The sequence below is a fragment of the Myotis myotis genome, unplaced genomic scaffold (genome assembly GCF_014108235.1).
Source record: "Myotis myotis isolate mMyoMyo1 unplaced genomic scaffold, mMyoMyo1.p scaffold_m19_p_2, whole genome shotgun sequence".
Taxonomy (NCBI): domain Eukaryota; kingdom Metazoa; phylum Chordata; class Mammalia; order Chiroptera; family Vespertilionidae; genus Myotis; species Myotis myotis.
Window position 1 is genome coordinate 31,966,391 of NW_023416324.1, and position 13,156 is coordinate 31,979,546.

The 13,156-nt window shown below is 36.1% G+C and overlaps 1 protein-coding gene across 4 annotated transcripts in view; it reads left to right on the forward strand.

Annotated features, from left to right (window-relative positions):
• LOC118676429 (putative selection and upkeep of intraepithelial T-cells protein 1 homolog) overlaps window positions 1-13,156 on the forward strand; it is an 80,904-nt gene that overhangs the window by 39,784 nt on the left and 27,964 nt on the right. For 3 of the 4 annotated variants that reach the window (XM_036350322.1, XM_036350324.1, XM_036350325.1), the window contains 4 exons: window positions 4,500-4,847; window positions 6,973-7,251; window positions 9,580-9,696; window positions 11,311-11,388. In XM_036350322.1, the coding sequence (XP_036206215.1) occupies window positions 4,500-4,847; window positions 6,973-7,251; window positions 9,580-9,696; window positions 11,311-11,388 (822 nt within the window). The remainder of the gene's footprint in view (window positions 1-4,499; window positions 4,848-6,972; window positions 7,252-9,579; window positions 9,697-11,310; window positions 11,389-13,156) is intronic. The other variant, XM_036350323.1, reaches the window with a different exon arrangement.

A 13,156-nucleotide genomic window follows, 5' to 3' on the forward strand; every position in this document is an offset into this window, starting at 1 on the left:
GCTGCCATCTTTGAGGGTGGTTCAGTCAATTAGCATATTCCCTCCTTATTGGCTGTAGGTGCCACCATCTTTGGGACAGCATGAGGGTCAATTAGCATATTCCCTCTTTATTAGCTAGGATTTTAATTATTTGGGTCCTCTTTTTTTCTTCATTAGTCTAGTTAAAATTTTGTCAGTCTTGTCTATCTTTTTAAAGAACTATCTCTTGGTTTCATTTGTCTTTCATTGTTTGTTTGTTTTTTACTATTTCATTTATTTCTGATCTTTCTTATTTCCTTTTTTTTACTCACCTTGGGGTTTGTTAGTTTTCTTTTTCTAGTTCTTGCTTCCTGAGGTAGGCCTGTAATGCTATAAATATCCCTATTAGGACTGTTTTTGCTGTCCCTCAGATTTGGGTTGTTGTGTTCTCATTTTAATTTGTTTCAAGGTAACTTTTGATCTCATTGTTAACCCATTCATTGTTTAATAGATCAGCTAACATTTTGTTTGATAGCAGAGGAGGATGTAAATCTTATACAGAGGAAGATAATATTATCAGAATATATCACATATAAACTCAAGAAACTTGTTTTATGACTTAGCAGAAGGTTCATCTTGGTCAGTGGTCGGCAAACTCATTAGTCAACAGAGCCAAATATCAACAGTACAATGATTGAAATTTCTTTTGAGAGCCAAATTTTTTAAACTTAAACTATATAGGTAGGTACATTGTTATTAACTTAATTAGGGTACTCCTAAGGCTTAGGAAGAGCCACACTCAAAGGGCCAAAAAGCCGCATGTGGCTCGCAAGCCGCAGTTTGCCGACCACGGATCTTGGGGAATGCTCCATGATTCTTAGACATGATGTTGTTGGGTATTGTATTCTATATATGCCAATTCAGCCAATTGGTTGCTAGTATTGTTTGAGTGCTCAGTATTCCTATTAATTTTATGTATAGATGTCCTATCAGTTTCTGTGATAGGGGTGCTAAAATTTTCAGACATTATTGTGGAATTTATTCTTCTTTTCAGTTTTATCAGTTTTTGTTTCATAAATTTTAAAGTTTTCTTTATCTATTAAATACATTAGGTTTGTTATGAAGGCACTATTTTGTCATTATGATATATCCCCTTTATTCTTGATAGTGCTTTCTTTTAAGTTCTACTTTTTTCATATTAAATACCTCACTCCAGCTTTCATACAATTCTTGTGTTCATGGCATATTTCTCTATACTTTTACTTTTAATATTTCAGTGTCTTTTTATTTGAAGTATTTTTTTGAGGGGAGCAGATTGATACCACAAAGGCCGGTGTTGCATTCTTTCTAATCCAATAATCTCTGTCATTTAACTTTTTGTCTAATCCCTTTATATTTTATGGCATTATTGTCATGGTTGCTGTAAAGTCTACATTCAATCTTTCTACCTGTTTTGTATTTATTCCATTTCTTCTTGGTATTTATATTCTTTCTGTTTTCCTTTTGATTAATTGAATATTTTTAATTATTCTCTTTTACCTCCACTAAGATTTGGTTCTAATTTTTAACTTTATTTTTATTAATTATATTATTACAGATGTCCCCATTTCCATTCTCCCCTGCCCACTTTCACCCAGCCCTTTCCATCCCCCTGCACCTGACCACCACTTCCCTCTAGGCAACACCACACTTTTGTCTGTGTGTATGGATTATGCATATGCATATGTTCTTTGGCTAATCCCTTCACCTTCTTTCCTCCAGTCTCCTCCTCCCACCTCTGCTCTGATTGCTGGCAGTCTATTCTATTTTGATCATTCGATTCCACATATAGGTGAGACCATATAATATTTGTTTTTCAATGACTGGCTTATTTCACTTAGCATAAAAATCTCCAGGTCCATCCATGCTGTCGCAAAAGGTAAGCGTTCCTTTTTTTAAAAAAAAATATATTTTATTGATATTTTTTCCAGAGAGGAAGGGAGTGGGATAGAGAAGTTAGAAACATCGATGAGAGAGAGAAGCAATGATCAGCTGCCTCCTGCACACCTTCTACTGGAGATGTGCCTGCAACCAAGGTACATGCCCTTGACCAGAATCGAACCTGGGACCCTTGAGCCCACAGGCCGACACTCTATCCACTGAGCCAAACTGGTTAGTCATTTTTTTAATGGCTACATTGTATTCCTTTGTGTAAAAGTGCCACAGCTTTTCTATCCACTCATCTACTGAAGGGCACATGGGCTGTTATTACCAGAAATGCCAAAAGACAGGAATTACTTGCCAAAAATTAACATATACAATATTAAACATTCCATATTTGTTTAGATATTGTAGGTAAGTGACAAAAATTGACAATACCATCTACACCAGGAAAAAAATAAATGATAATATCTATAATTAATTATAAATATGTTCAAGAAAATATAAAAAAGAACACATCTGCAATAATGTTGGCAACAATCAATACAAAATAGAACTTTAAAGAAATTAAAAACACTATCAACACTAATCAATTACGGGGTTGTATGTATTATGTATTTTAACTTTTACTTTTGAAATTTTTATCTTTTAGCACTTATGGTAATTTTTATTTGAATCTTGGAAATTGTTAATAAAAATATTATGTTCAGTCTTAAGAGGAAGCAAAAAAGATGGTTTATCCTTTCCTCTGCTAGGCAGATAGACTATTGAGTAATTGTCTTATCCAATCAGAGGTGGGTTTATTTGGGGTCTGGGTTTTAGCTTCAGGGTGACTCATTCTAAATCTGGTTTATCCTTGGTTCTTCAAAACTTTCAAGTGAGACCATAATTATTCTGGAGAGTTCCATTCCTGAGAGTTCCAAATTCTAAGCTTTGTCTTGCAAAATTGCTAAACAAGCAAAAGAAAAGGAAGTATCTGCTTTTATTCTTAGGGTTTTAGATTCTTGCCACTTGGCACATAATTAAAGTTTCCAGATACATGTAGCATTGTGACTATTCGGACCTGGACCACATATTGACTCTAGGGAGAGGGAGAGTAGCACTGTAGTCATTCACCTAACTGGAACCACATAGGGTAAGAAAAAACATCCCTAACAAAGGTGCAATTGCTCCCAAGAAGGAAAAAGAGAAATGTATTTTGCTACTATAGCTTATTATAGAGTCTAAAGTTATTAATTTCTTTAAAGAAAATTAACTTGGTTGGAATAGGTCTTGGATAGTAATGGAATCTCAGAAAAATGTCAAGTGAGAAAGTCAGATTCTACTGGGAATTCTATCTCTGACTCAGCTTTTTTTAAAAAATTGACAAATAATTTTATATACAGACTAGTGGCCTGGTGCATGAAATTCGTGCACGGGGGAGGATGTGTTCCTCAGCCTGGCCTGCACCCTCTCCATTCTGGGACCCCTTGAAGAATGTCCTACTGCCAGTTTACAGGGATTGGGCCGAAACTGGCAGTCAGACATCCCTCTCGCAATCCAGGACTGCTGGCTTCTAACCCCTCACCTGTCTGCCTGCCTGCCTGCCTGCCTGCCTGATTGCCCCTAACCACTCTGCCTGCCAGCCTGCTCACCCCCAACTGCCCCCGCTGCCAGCCTGATCACCAACTGCCCCCCTGCTGGCCTGCTTGCTCCCACCTTCCCTCCCCACTGGCCTGCTCACCCCTAACTGCCCCCTTGTTGACCTGCTCACTCCAAACTGCCCCCTCTCACTGTCCTGATCACCTCCAACTGACCCTCACTGATGGCCTGCTTGCCCCCAACTGGCCTCCCTTTTGGTCTTCTTACCCCCAACGGCCCCGCCCCCCACCAGCCTGATCACCCACAACTGCCCTCCCCTCTTGGCCTCTAACCACCTCTACCTAGGCCCTGCTACCATGACTTTGTCCAGAAGAACGTCCAGAAGGTCTCCTTGAAGGTCTCCCAGTCTAATTAGCATATTACCCTTTTATTAGTATACATAGAGGTCTAGTGCTTGGGGGGGGGCCGGCTGGTTTGCTCTGAAGGGTGTCCTGGATCTGGGTGGGGGGTCCCTGCTGGGGTGCCTGGCCAGCCTGGGTGAGGGGCTGAGGGCTGTTTGCAGGCTGGCCACGGCCCTGGGCAACCCAGGCTCCCAGACTCTCCTTGAGTGGAGGCCACAGTAGCTGGAAGCAGGTATCTGGGATTTATTTATCTTCTATAATTAAAACTTTGTAGCCTTGAGCGGAGCCCACAGCCAGCCAGGGCAGGCGGGAAGCTTGGCTTCCTCCATCGCCAGGGGCAACCCAAGCCTGTTTGTTCCAGCTCCGTGGCTGCTGCCATCTTGGTTAGGTTTATTTGCATACTCACTCCTGATTGGCTGATGGGTGTGGCTTGTGAGTGTAGTAGAGGTATGGTCCATTTGCATGTTTCTCTCTTATTAGATAAGATTTCATATATACACATACACATTTTCTGTATTTTTTGTATTTAATAAAATAATATTTCATTGTATAACATTAGTAACAAGTAATTCTATTTTAATTTCATGCTTTGATCTCTCTCTCTCTCTCTCTCTCTCTCTCTCTCTCTCTCTCTCACAGCACAGTTCATTGTCCATGGCACAGTAGAGCCTTTGGTGGCCCCGTTGGGTGGACATGTTGAGATCCACTGTCATCTTTCACCACCACAAAGTGCAGCACACATGGAGGTGCGCTGGTTCCGGAACCGCTACACTCAGCCTGTGTATTTATACCAAGATGGCAGAGATTTTTATGGAGAAATTATTAAAGATTATGTGGAACGGACGAAATTGCTGAAAGAGTCCATTGGGGAAGGCAATGTGACTCTCAGAATTGAAAATGTTGTCGCTTCTGATTCTGGGGAGTATCATTGTTTGTTTAAAGATAGTGACTTCTCTGAAGAAGCCATTGTGGAGATAAAAATAGCAGGTAAAAGTTTGCTTCTGATGACTTGTTATTCATGACCCTGAGGTAATCTGAGGTTGGACTTTTAGGCAATGCTATGATTCCCCCCTGACCCCCTGATTTTTCCAAGTTATCTGCTTTGATTATTATTGTTCCAAGATACAATCACCATTAGTCTGGGAAAATAAAGGAGAGTAGCAAGAGAAAAAGACAGATAATAAATTCTTCAGGTCCTGTCACTTTTCCTATCAATCTCAAATAAATAACTATTTTATTATATCACAATAAGGAAATTAACATTGATAAAATCCACCCTAATACTTTTTAAAAGCTTTTTATTTAGGAGTGACTTTAGATTTACAGAAAATTTGCAAACATATTATAGGGTATTCTATATTCCTTTATCCAGATTTCTCTAGTTATCAATCATTTTTAATATTAAAATATTTTGCTCATATAGTTGTTAGTAAAATATTATAAAATTTGATTTTCCTAAAGCCAAATATAAATTAGGGTATTTCTGTTTTCCTGAAACTTTCAATAGTTTCCTATCTCCTAAAAATTATTATAATAATCTTATCCTAAAACTGAAAGCCCTCCTTCTATGATGTGATTATAGCTAAACCTCTAGTCTCAGCTGCTAATATTTGCCCTCACAAATTTGAGCAACAACTAATTAGTTCAAATATTTAATGAGTTCCAAATACTCATGGATACTAAGAACAGACTGACAGCTGTCAGGGGAGAAGGGTGAAGGGCTTAAGCAAAAAAAAAAAGAAGAATGATTCATGTACCCAGACAACAGTATGGTGATTGCCAGAGGGAAGAGTGGGGGCTGAGGGGAAGTAGAAGAAGGTAAAGGGGGTATAAATGGTGATTAAAAGAGAATTGACTTGGGGTGGTGAACACAATACAATATACAGGATGGGTCGGTCAGCTGAGCAGCACTTCCGCTGTGGGAGCAACTGACCACCAGGGGGCAACTCCTGCGTTGAGCATCTGCCCCCCTGGTTGTCAGTGTGCCTTAGCAACTCCTCAACCAGTTGTTCCGGTCATTCAGGTTATTTGGTCGTAAGGGTTCCTTAAGCTTATATATATATATATATATATATATATAAATATATATATATATATATACATATATATATATATACATATATATATATACATATGTATATATATATATATATATATATATATATAGAGAGAGAGAGAGAGAGAGAGAGAGAGAGAGAGAGAGAGATTAATTTAAATCATAGAGCCAGATCTGTTAAAAGTACCCAAATTTCAGGCCTTAGAATTATTGTAATTTTACCCTTTGCACTGCTCATAATTAAGTTTGGGAAGTAATTATACATTCATTCAGAACAATTTATTGGGAAAATAGCAGTATAAGTTACATACATGGATAGTTAAGTGCTTTAGGAGAAAAAAGGATACTTCAACTAGAAGCTAAAGCACTTTAAAATCTCTAACCACTATTTTTTTCAGAATTTATTGAAACCTTTGTGCCAGGAACTTTTGAAAATAAACACCACACTTTATTGTTTTTTATGTTTGTTTGTTTATTGTATGGTTTTATTTTGTTTGGTTGTTTTTATTTTGTGTTGATTTCCAGGGTGTTTGTATAGTAAGAAAGGCAAGCTAAAGTTTTTTGAATGAACTTTATAGATCTTTCTCAAATTTATTGTGAACTTTATTATGTTTAGGAGAGGGATGGTCTTTTCTGAGCCTATAGTATTAACTCAGCAACACTTCCCCATTTCTGTAAATGGTACCACTATTTGCAAATGCTGGGTGCCAATCTTGACTCCAATTTTTTAATCTTCTTGCAGTAATTGATACTTCAGTCTAGCTATGCAATTATAAACATACTAGAAGCCCAATGCACGAAATTTGTGCAAGAGTAGGCCTTCCTTCCCCCAGCTGCCAGTACTGGCCTCCCTCTGGCACCCAGGACCTGGGCTTCCCTTGTAGCCCCAGCTTCATCCTGAAGGAAGTCCAGAAGGACACCTGGTCTAATTAGCATATTACACTTTTATTATTATAGATAAGGCATCTTATGTCTTTTTCTCTTTACTTGCCATCCTTCCAGCATAACTCCCTGCTTTTTTTTTTTTTTTTTTTTTTTTTTTTAATCATCCACTAGCTGTAGGCTTGGAGATGCAGTTTAATGTAAATGTTACAAGCAGTGATATAATAGTGGAGTGTAATTCAGGAGGATGGTTTCCTAAACCTCAGATACAATGGATAGATAGCAGCGGACAAATAATTCCACCTTCATCAGAATCCTACTCACAAGATCAATCCAAGTTATTCCACATAAGCACTACTCTTATCCTCAATGACAACTCCAAAAGAGGTGTTACATGTAACCTTCAGAATCCAATTACTGGCCAAAAGAAGCGGACAAATATTAAACTAGAAGGTGAGTATTGGGAATAGATTCATTGATGGTTATTGTCATAATTAATAATCTGTACAAATCTCAGAGGAAAGGTGGGAGTGATGTGGTGGGTGAAGAGAGATTAAAGAGGAAGGGAGGTGGGGGGAGAGGACTTATATGCATATATGCATAGCCCATGGACACACGCAATAGTGTGGTGAAGGCGTGGAAGGGGTGGTGTAGAGTGGAGGGGGTCAACAGGAAGATACAAGGGAACATATTTAATATTTTCAACAACAAAGATAAATTTTAAAAAGTAAATAAATAAAATGACTATAAAATAATTTGGAACAAAATAAATTATTATAGTTAGAACTGCTTGCCAAATGCTAATTTACTGTAAATGTGTAAAATAGGATTATTAAATTTATGGGATTAAATGCAAAGCCAGAGGATGTTATATTTAGCTTTAAAGACTTTGAAAAGTATAAAAATTTATAATTTTACAGAAAAACTAACTTTCAAAGTGTATTAATGAAGTGCATATTAATGCAATAATAACATGTTGCTCTTATAATATATGATGGCGAAAAGACAATCTCAAAGAACATAGAAAGATACCAAATGAAAATTATAAATCTTTTTATCCCACACACCTCACTAATTAAATAAAATAACTTCTGAGCATTCTGGTTTTTAGTTTTTCTAGTTAATTACATAGATTTAATTAAATGTGTCTATATAAATTTCATAATTTCCCTTTTTAAGTAATACCTTTGTCTTTTTTTTAAAAAATGAGACTTTTCTTACTTTTGCTAGCTCTCTTTATCCCTTGTTATTCTATTTTTGTTTTATTATTTTATTCTTACATTAAGTAATGTTATAATCATAAGTAATGTAATTAAACACCCGTTTCTTTAGAATTTACCTCACAAATAGTGACATAAAAATATGGAATTAAGACATCACAAGATTGCTCACAATTATAGTTTTTCCTCAGTATGAAGGGGATTGGTTTCAGGACCCTCTAATGATACCAAAATTTAAATCATAGTTTAAACTTTCATTTCACTCAAATTATTTCTTTTGTTCCTTATATCTTAAGATTCCTTTCTTATATTCCTTTGTTGTAAAGCTAGATTATTCTAGCTCAAGTATTTTCCCCCCAGTAAAGATGCATAAGGCCAAATTAGCTACTGTGTAGATGTGTGGTCATATTACAAGTTCAACTTTCTTTCTTTAATTTTTTTGAGAATACCTCTTTTAGAACCCTGAATAATCTTTAGTGGAGTTGTTCAAATTAGCACTTTAATGGTTCTATGGAGGTATTTCTTTTTTCTCTCCCTCTTTCTTATTTTATTTTTTCCATCATCATTTATCCCCTCTATGCCCTCTTCCATCTCCACCCACACCCACAACCGCAATCACCACACTCACCACACTATTGTCCATGTCCATAATTTTCTCTCTCTCTCTCTCTCTCTCTCTCTCTCTCTCTCTCTCTCTCTCTCTCTCTCTCTTCTTAATCCCTCCACCCTCACCCCCCAACACCACCCTCTCAACCAGAGCTGTCTGCCTGCTCTCTATCTATGAGTCTATCTCTATTTTGCTTGGTAGTTCAATTTGTTCAATAAATTCCACATATGAGTGAAATCATATGTACTTGTCTTTCTCTAACTGGCTTATTTCACTTGGCATAATGTTCAAATAAGCACTGTAATGGTTCTTTGGAGGGTATTTCTTAAAAGGGTCAAAGTTAGAAAACTGAAGATATAGTTTTCCTGTGATTCTGGAATTGCAAGACACTGCTCTTTTACTAATTTTTTTCTCCAGACATTAGCAGCAATCTCTGGATTGGGCTAGCAAAACTCTGATTAAAAAATCCTGAAAGAACATTATTTAAAAATGCATGTCAAATTTCCCCCATGAAGGTAGATACAAAAATGTGAACCATCATTAGTTTTTCTACAGAACTAATAGTTTTCACAGAAAAGTAATTTATATTGTTGTTGTTTTTTTTCTCACTAAACATTACGTTTGGGAGAACAAAGTTAACTTAGGACATTAAGCCACTCAGATCCTATACAGAGGTATGATATTCTGTTGCTCTCTAATGTGGCAGTTTGTAATAGAACGGTGGAGGAAATTTTGTAAGAGATAGCTTTTTCAGCTCTAATATCATATTAAGTCAAATGACACCAGCCCTACTCTTTGCCTCATTGCACATATTCCAAGCCTGGCCTATCCCTAGCGATGCAGGAAGACCAATGTGTGAAATAGCATGTTTTTTACTATATAGTATCTCTTTCTAGTTCACTGAACACTCTGATTTTTGCTTTCCTAATTGAATCTTTGTGATTTCTGTTTCAGATGATTTGCTCCCAGACAATATTTATTGGAAAGTACCGGTAGCACCTTGCATAATCATTGCTGTGATGCTATTTGTCAGATATGTTTACTTTTTGTGTTACCAGCCAAGAAATAAAGGTAAATGGCATGTGAAAAATAGCAGTCCAATGGTTTCTCCTTTAATTTCTAGTGCATTAACTATTAGTTCACTGGGGGGGGGGGGGGGGAGCTGTCCAAGTCTTAATATGTTTGATTCTAGAAGCCATATTCCTATTAGTAAAACTTAGGGAACTGGCTATGTGTTAGTTTAATTCAAGGGATCTGTTGGAGGTACTGGGACAGTTACCACTTCTTTTACCTTGATCCTTTGAAACCCACCATGACTGATACCCCTTCAGTACTCTCTCACTCCATCAATTTGGAAGGTAAAGGCTTTGACTTAGCTTAGAAAATTTACTGATGATTTTTGTCTATGTAGATGTCTGTTCTTTTCTGAAGAATCTCTGCTCTTCTTCCCACTTTAACAGTTTTGATATTTCAGGTTTATAACTTCTGCATCTGGGGCCTTGTACAAAGTTAATTAATTCTCAATACTCCTATATTCCTACAATTTTTTGACATATAGTTGACATATAACATTATATAAATTTAAGGTGTACAACATGTTGATTTGATACATTTAAATATTGCTATATAATTGCCACTTTAGCATTAGTTGACAGCTCTCTCACATTACATAATTATCTTTGTGTGTGTGTGGTAGGAACAATTAAGATCTAGTATCTTAGAAACTTTGATCATTATAATAAAATATTGTTTACTCTAATAATTATAATGTGTATTAGATCTCCAGGACTTATTTATCTAGTAGTTGCAAGATTGGTCCCTTAAACAATATCTCTCCAATTCCCCCATGCCCCATCCTCTGATAACCAGCATTCTATTTTCTGTTGTATGGGTTTGGATTTTTTATATTAAACATATTAATAATATTATATAGTATTTGTCTTTCTCTGTCTGACTTATCTCACTTAGCATAATACCTTCAAAATCCATCCATGTTGCAATGACATAATTTTACTTCTTTCTCATGATAGAATAATGGATAAACTTCTTTATCCATTCATCGATTGACAGACACAGGTTGTTTCCATATCTTGGTTGTTATGGTTAGTGTAACATGAGGTGCATATATTTCTTCACTATCCTATTTTTATTTCCTTTGAATATATACTCAGAAGTGGAATTAATGGGTAATATGATAGTTCTTTATTTTTAATTCTCACCCAAGGAGTGAGGATATTTTTTCTATTGTTTTTTAGAGAGAGTGTCCGGGAGAGAGAGAGAGAGAGAGAGAGAGAGAGAGAGAGAGAGAGAGAGAAACATCAATGTGTTAAAGACACATTGATTGGTTGCCTCTTACTTGAGTCCTGACCAGTGCTGGGTATTGAACCTTCAACCAAGGTACGTGCCTGGACTGGGAATCAAATCAGAGACACTTCTAATCACTAAGCAAAACTAGCTGGGGCTTCTATTTTTAGAAAACTCCATGTTTTAATAGTTTCTAAACCAATTTACATTCCCACCAACAGTCTTCCCTTATCACCACATCCTTGTCAAACCCTGTTATCTTTTGTCTTGATAATAGCCCTTCTAACAGGTGTAAGGTGGTATCTCATTATGGTTTTGATTTGCATTTCCCTGATGATTAATGATGATGAGTATCTTTTTATGTACCCATTGGCCATTTAGATCTCTATCTGAAAGAACACCTATTCAGATCCTCTGCCCATTTTCAAATCAGATTGATGGAGTTTTTCTTATTGAATTGTGAGTGTTTTAAAATTTATTAACCTGTTATCTGATATATGGTTTCCCATTCTTTTCTTCGATTCCATAGGTTGTCTTTTCATTTTTGCTATGCAGAGACTTTTAAATGTGATGTAGTACCAATTGCTAATTTTTGCTTTTATTGCTTGTACTTTTGTTGTTATATTCAAAATATCATTCTCCAGACCAGTGTCAAAGAACTTCATCCCTGTATTTTCTTCTGGGAGTCTTAAGGTATCGATCTTGGGGTTAAGTTATTAATTCACTTAGAGTTAATTTTTGTGTTGTAAGATAAAGGTTCAGTTTTATTTTTCTGCATGTGGTTATCCAGTTTTCCCAACCATTTGTTAAAGAGACTACCCATTGACTATCCTTGGCTCCCTTATAAATATTAGTTAACTGTAAGCAGGGTTTTATTTCTGGTCTCTCTATTCTCTTCATTGATTTATGAGTCTCTTTTCATGCCAGTTTCACACTGTTTTAATTACTATTGCTTAATGGTATTATTTTATATCAGATATTGTAATGACTTGGCTTTTTTCTCTCATAATTCATTGGCTGTGTAGAGTCCTTTGAAGTTCCCTATGAATTTGAAGATTATTTTTTTCTATTTCTGTAAAAAATACCATTGAAATTTTGATAAGGATTTCATTGAATCTATCAATGGCTTTGTGTAGAATGGACATTTCCACACTGTTCATTTTTCTGAACTTGGGATAGTTTTTTATTTGTTTTTGTCTTCTTTAACTTCTTTCAACAAGGTCTTGTAGTTTTCATTGTACATATCATTCACTCCTTGGTTAAATTTATTCCTGGATATTTTATTGTTTTTGATAATTTTGTAAATTGGATGGCTTACTTTATTTTTTCAGATGTTTTGTTATTAATGTATAGAAATGCAATATCTATATATTGATTTCATATTCTGCAAATATTACTGTGACATACAAAAGTCCTTAGTTAAAAGACTTTACTGATGAATTCTACTAAACATTAAAAATGTTTTAATAACTATCCTTCTCAAAATTTTTCAAAAATTGAAGAGTAGTGAACACTTCCAGACTAACTCTATGAAGCCATTACTACCCTGATAACCAAAACCAGAGAAGGATACCACACACACACACACACACACACACACACACACAAAATTATGGTATACCATTCCTTTATAAACATAGATACAAAAACTGTCAACAAAATATTAGGGAACTATATTCAACAGTACATGAAAAGGATCATGCACCATGGTTAATTAGGATTTATTCCAGGCATGCCGATCGTTCAACATCCTCAAATCAATTGTTATACACCAAATTAACAAAAAGAAATATAAAAATCATATAATTATCATAGTACATGCAGAAAAGAATTTGATAAAATTTAACAGCAACTTATAATAAAAAACTCTCAACTGTGGGGAGCCGGCACAGCCATGACATACTCAGCCCCAGGGCGCCTTATGTGCCATGCCAGGTCAGCCTGGTTCAATGATCCTGAGTGGGGGGGTGAAAGGATTAATAAAAGACAGACAAGAGAATGAAAGCTGGGTCTCAGTGGGACACTTCACCCTAATGAGGAGACAGCGCCAGTGCCCGTGAGCCATGTCTTTATTTTATAGCAGATGTCACGAGGCAAAGCAAAGGTGTGATCACGTTGTTTACAGCATTCTCATGAATTCTAACCTCACTCAACTATATGCACCTGAACTCTATCACACAGGCACGTGGGGCTACATATTTGGACCACAGGTTCAAGCTTATAACCA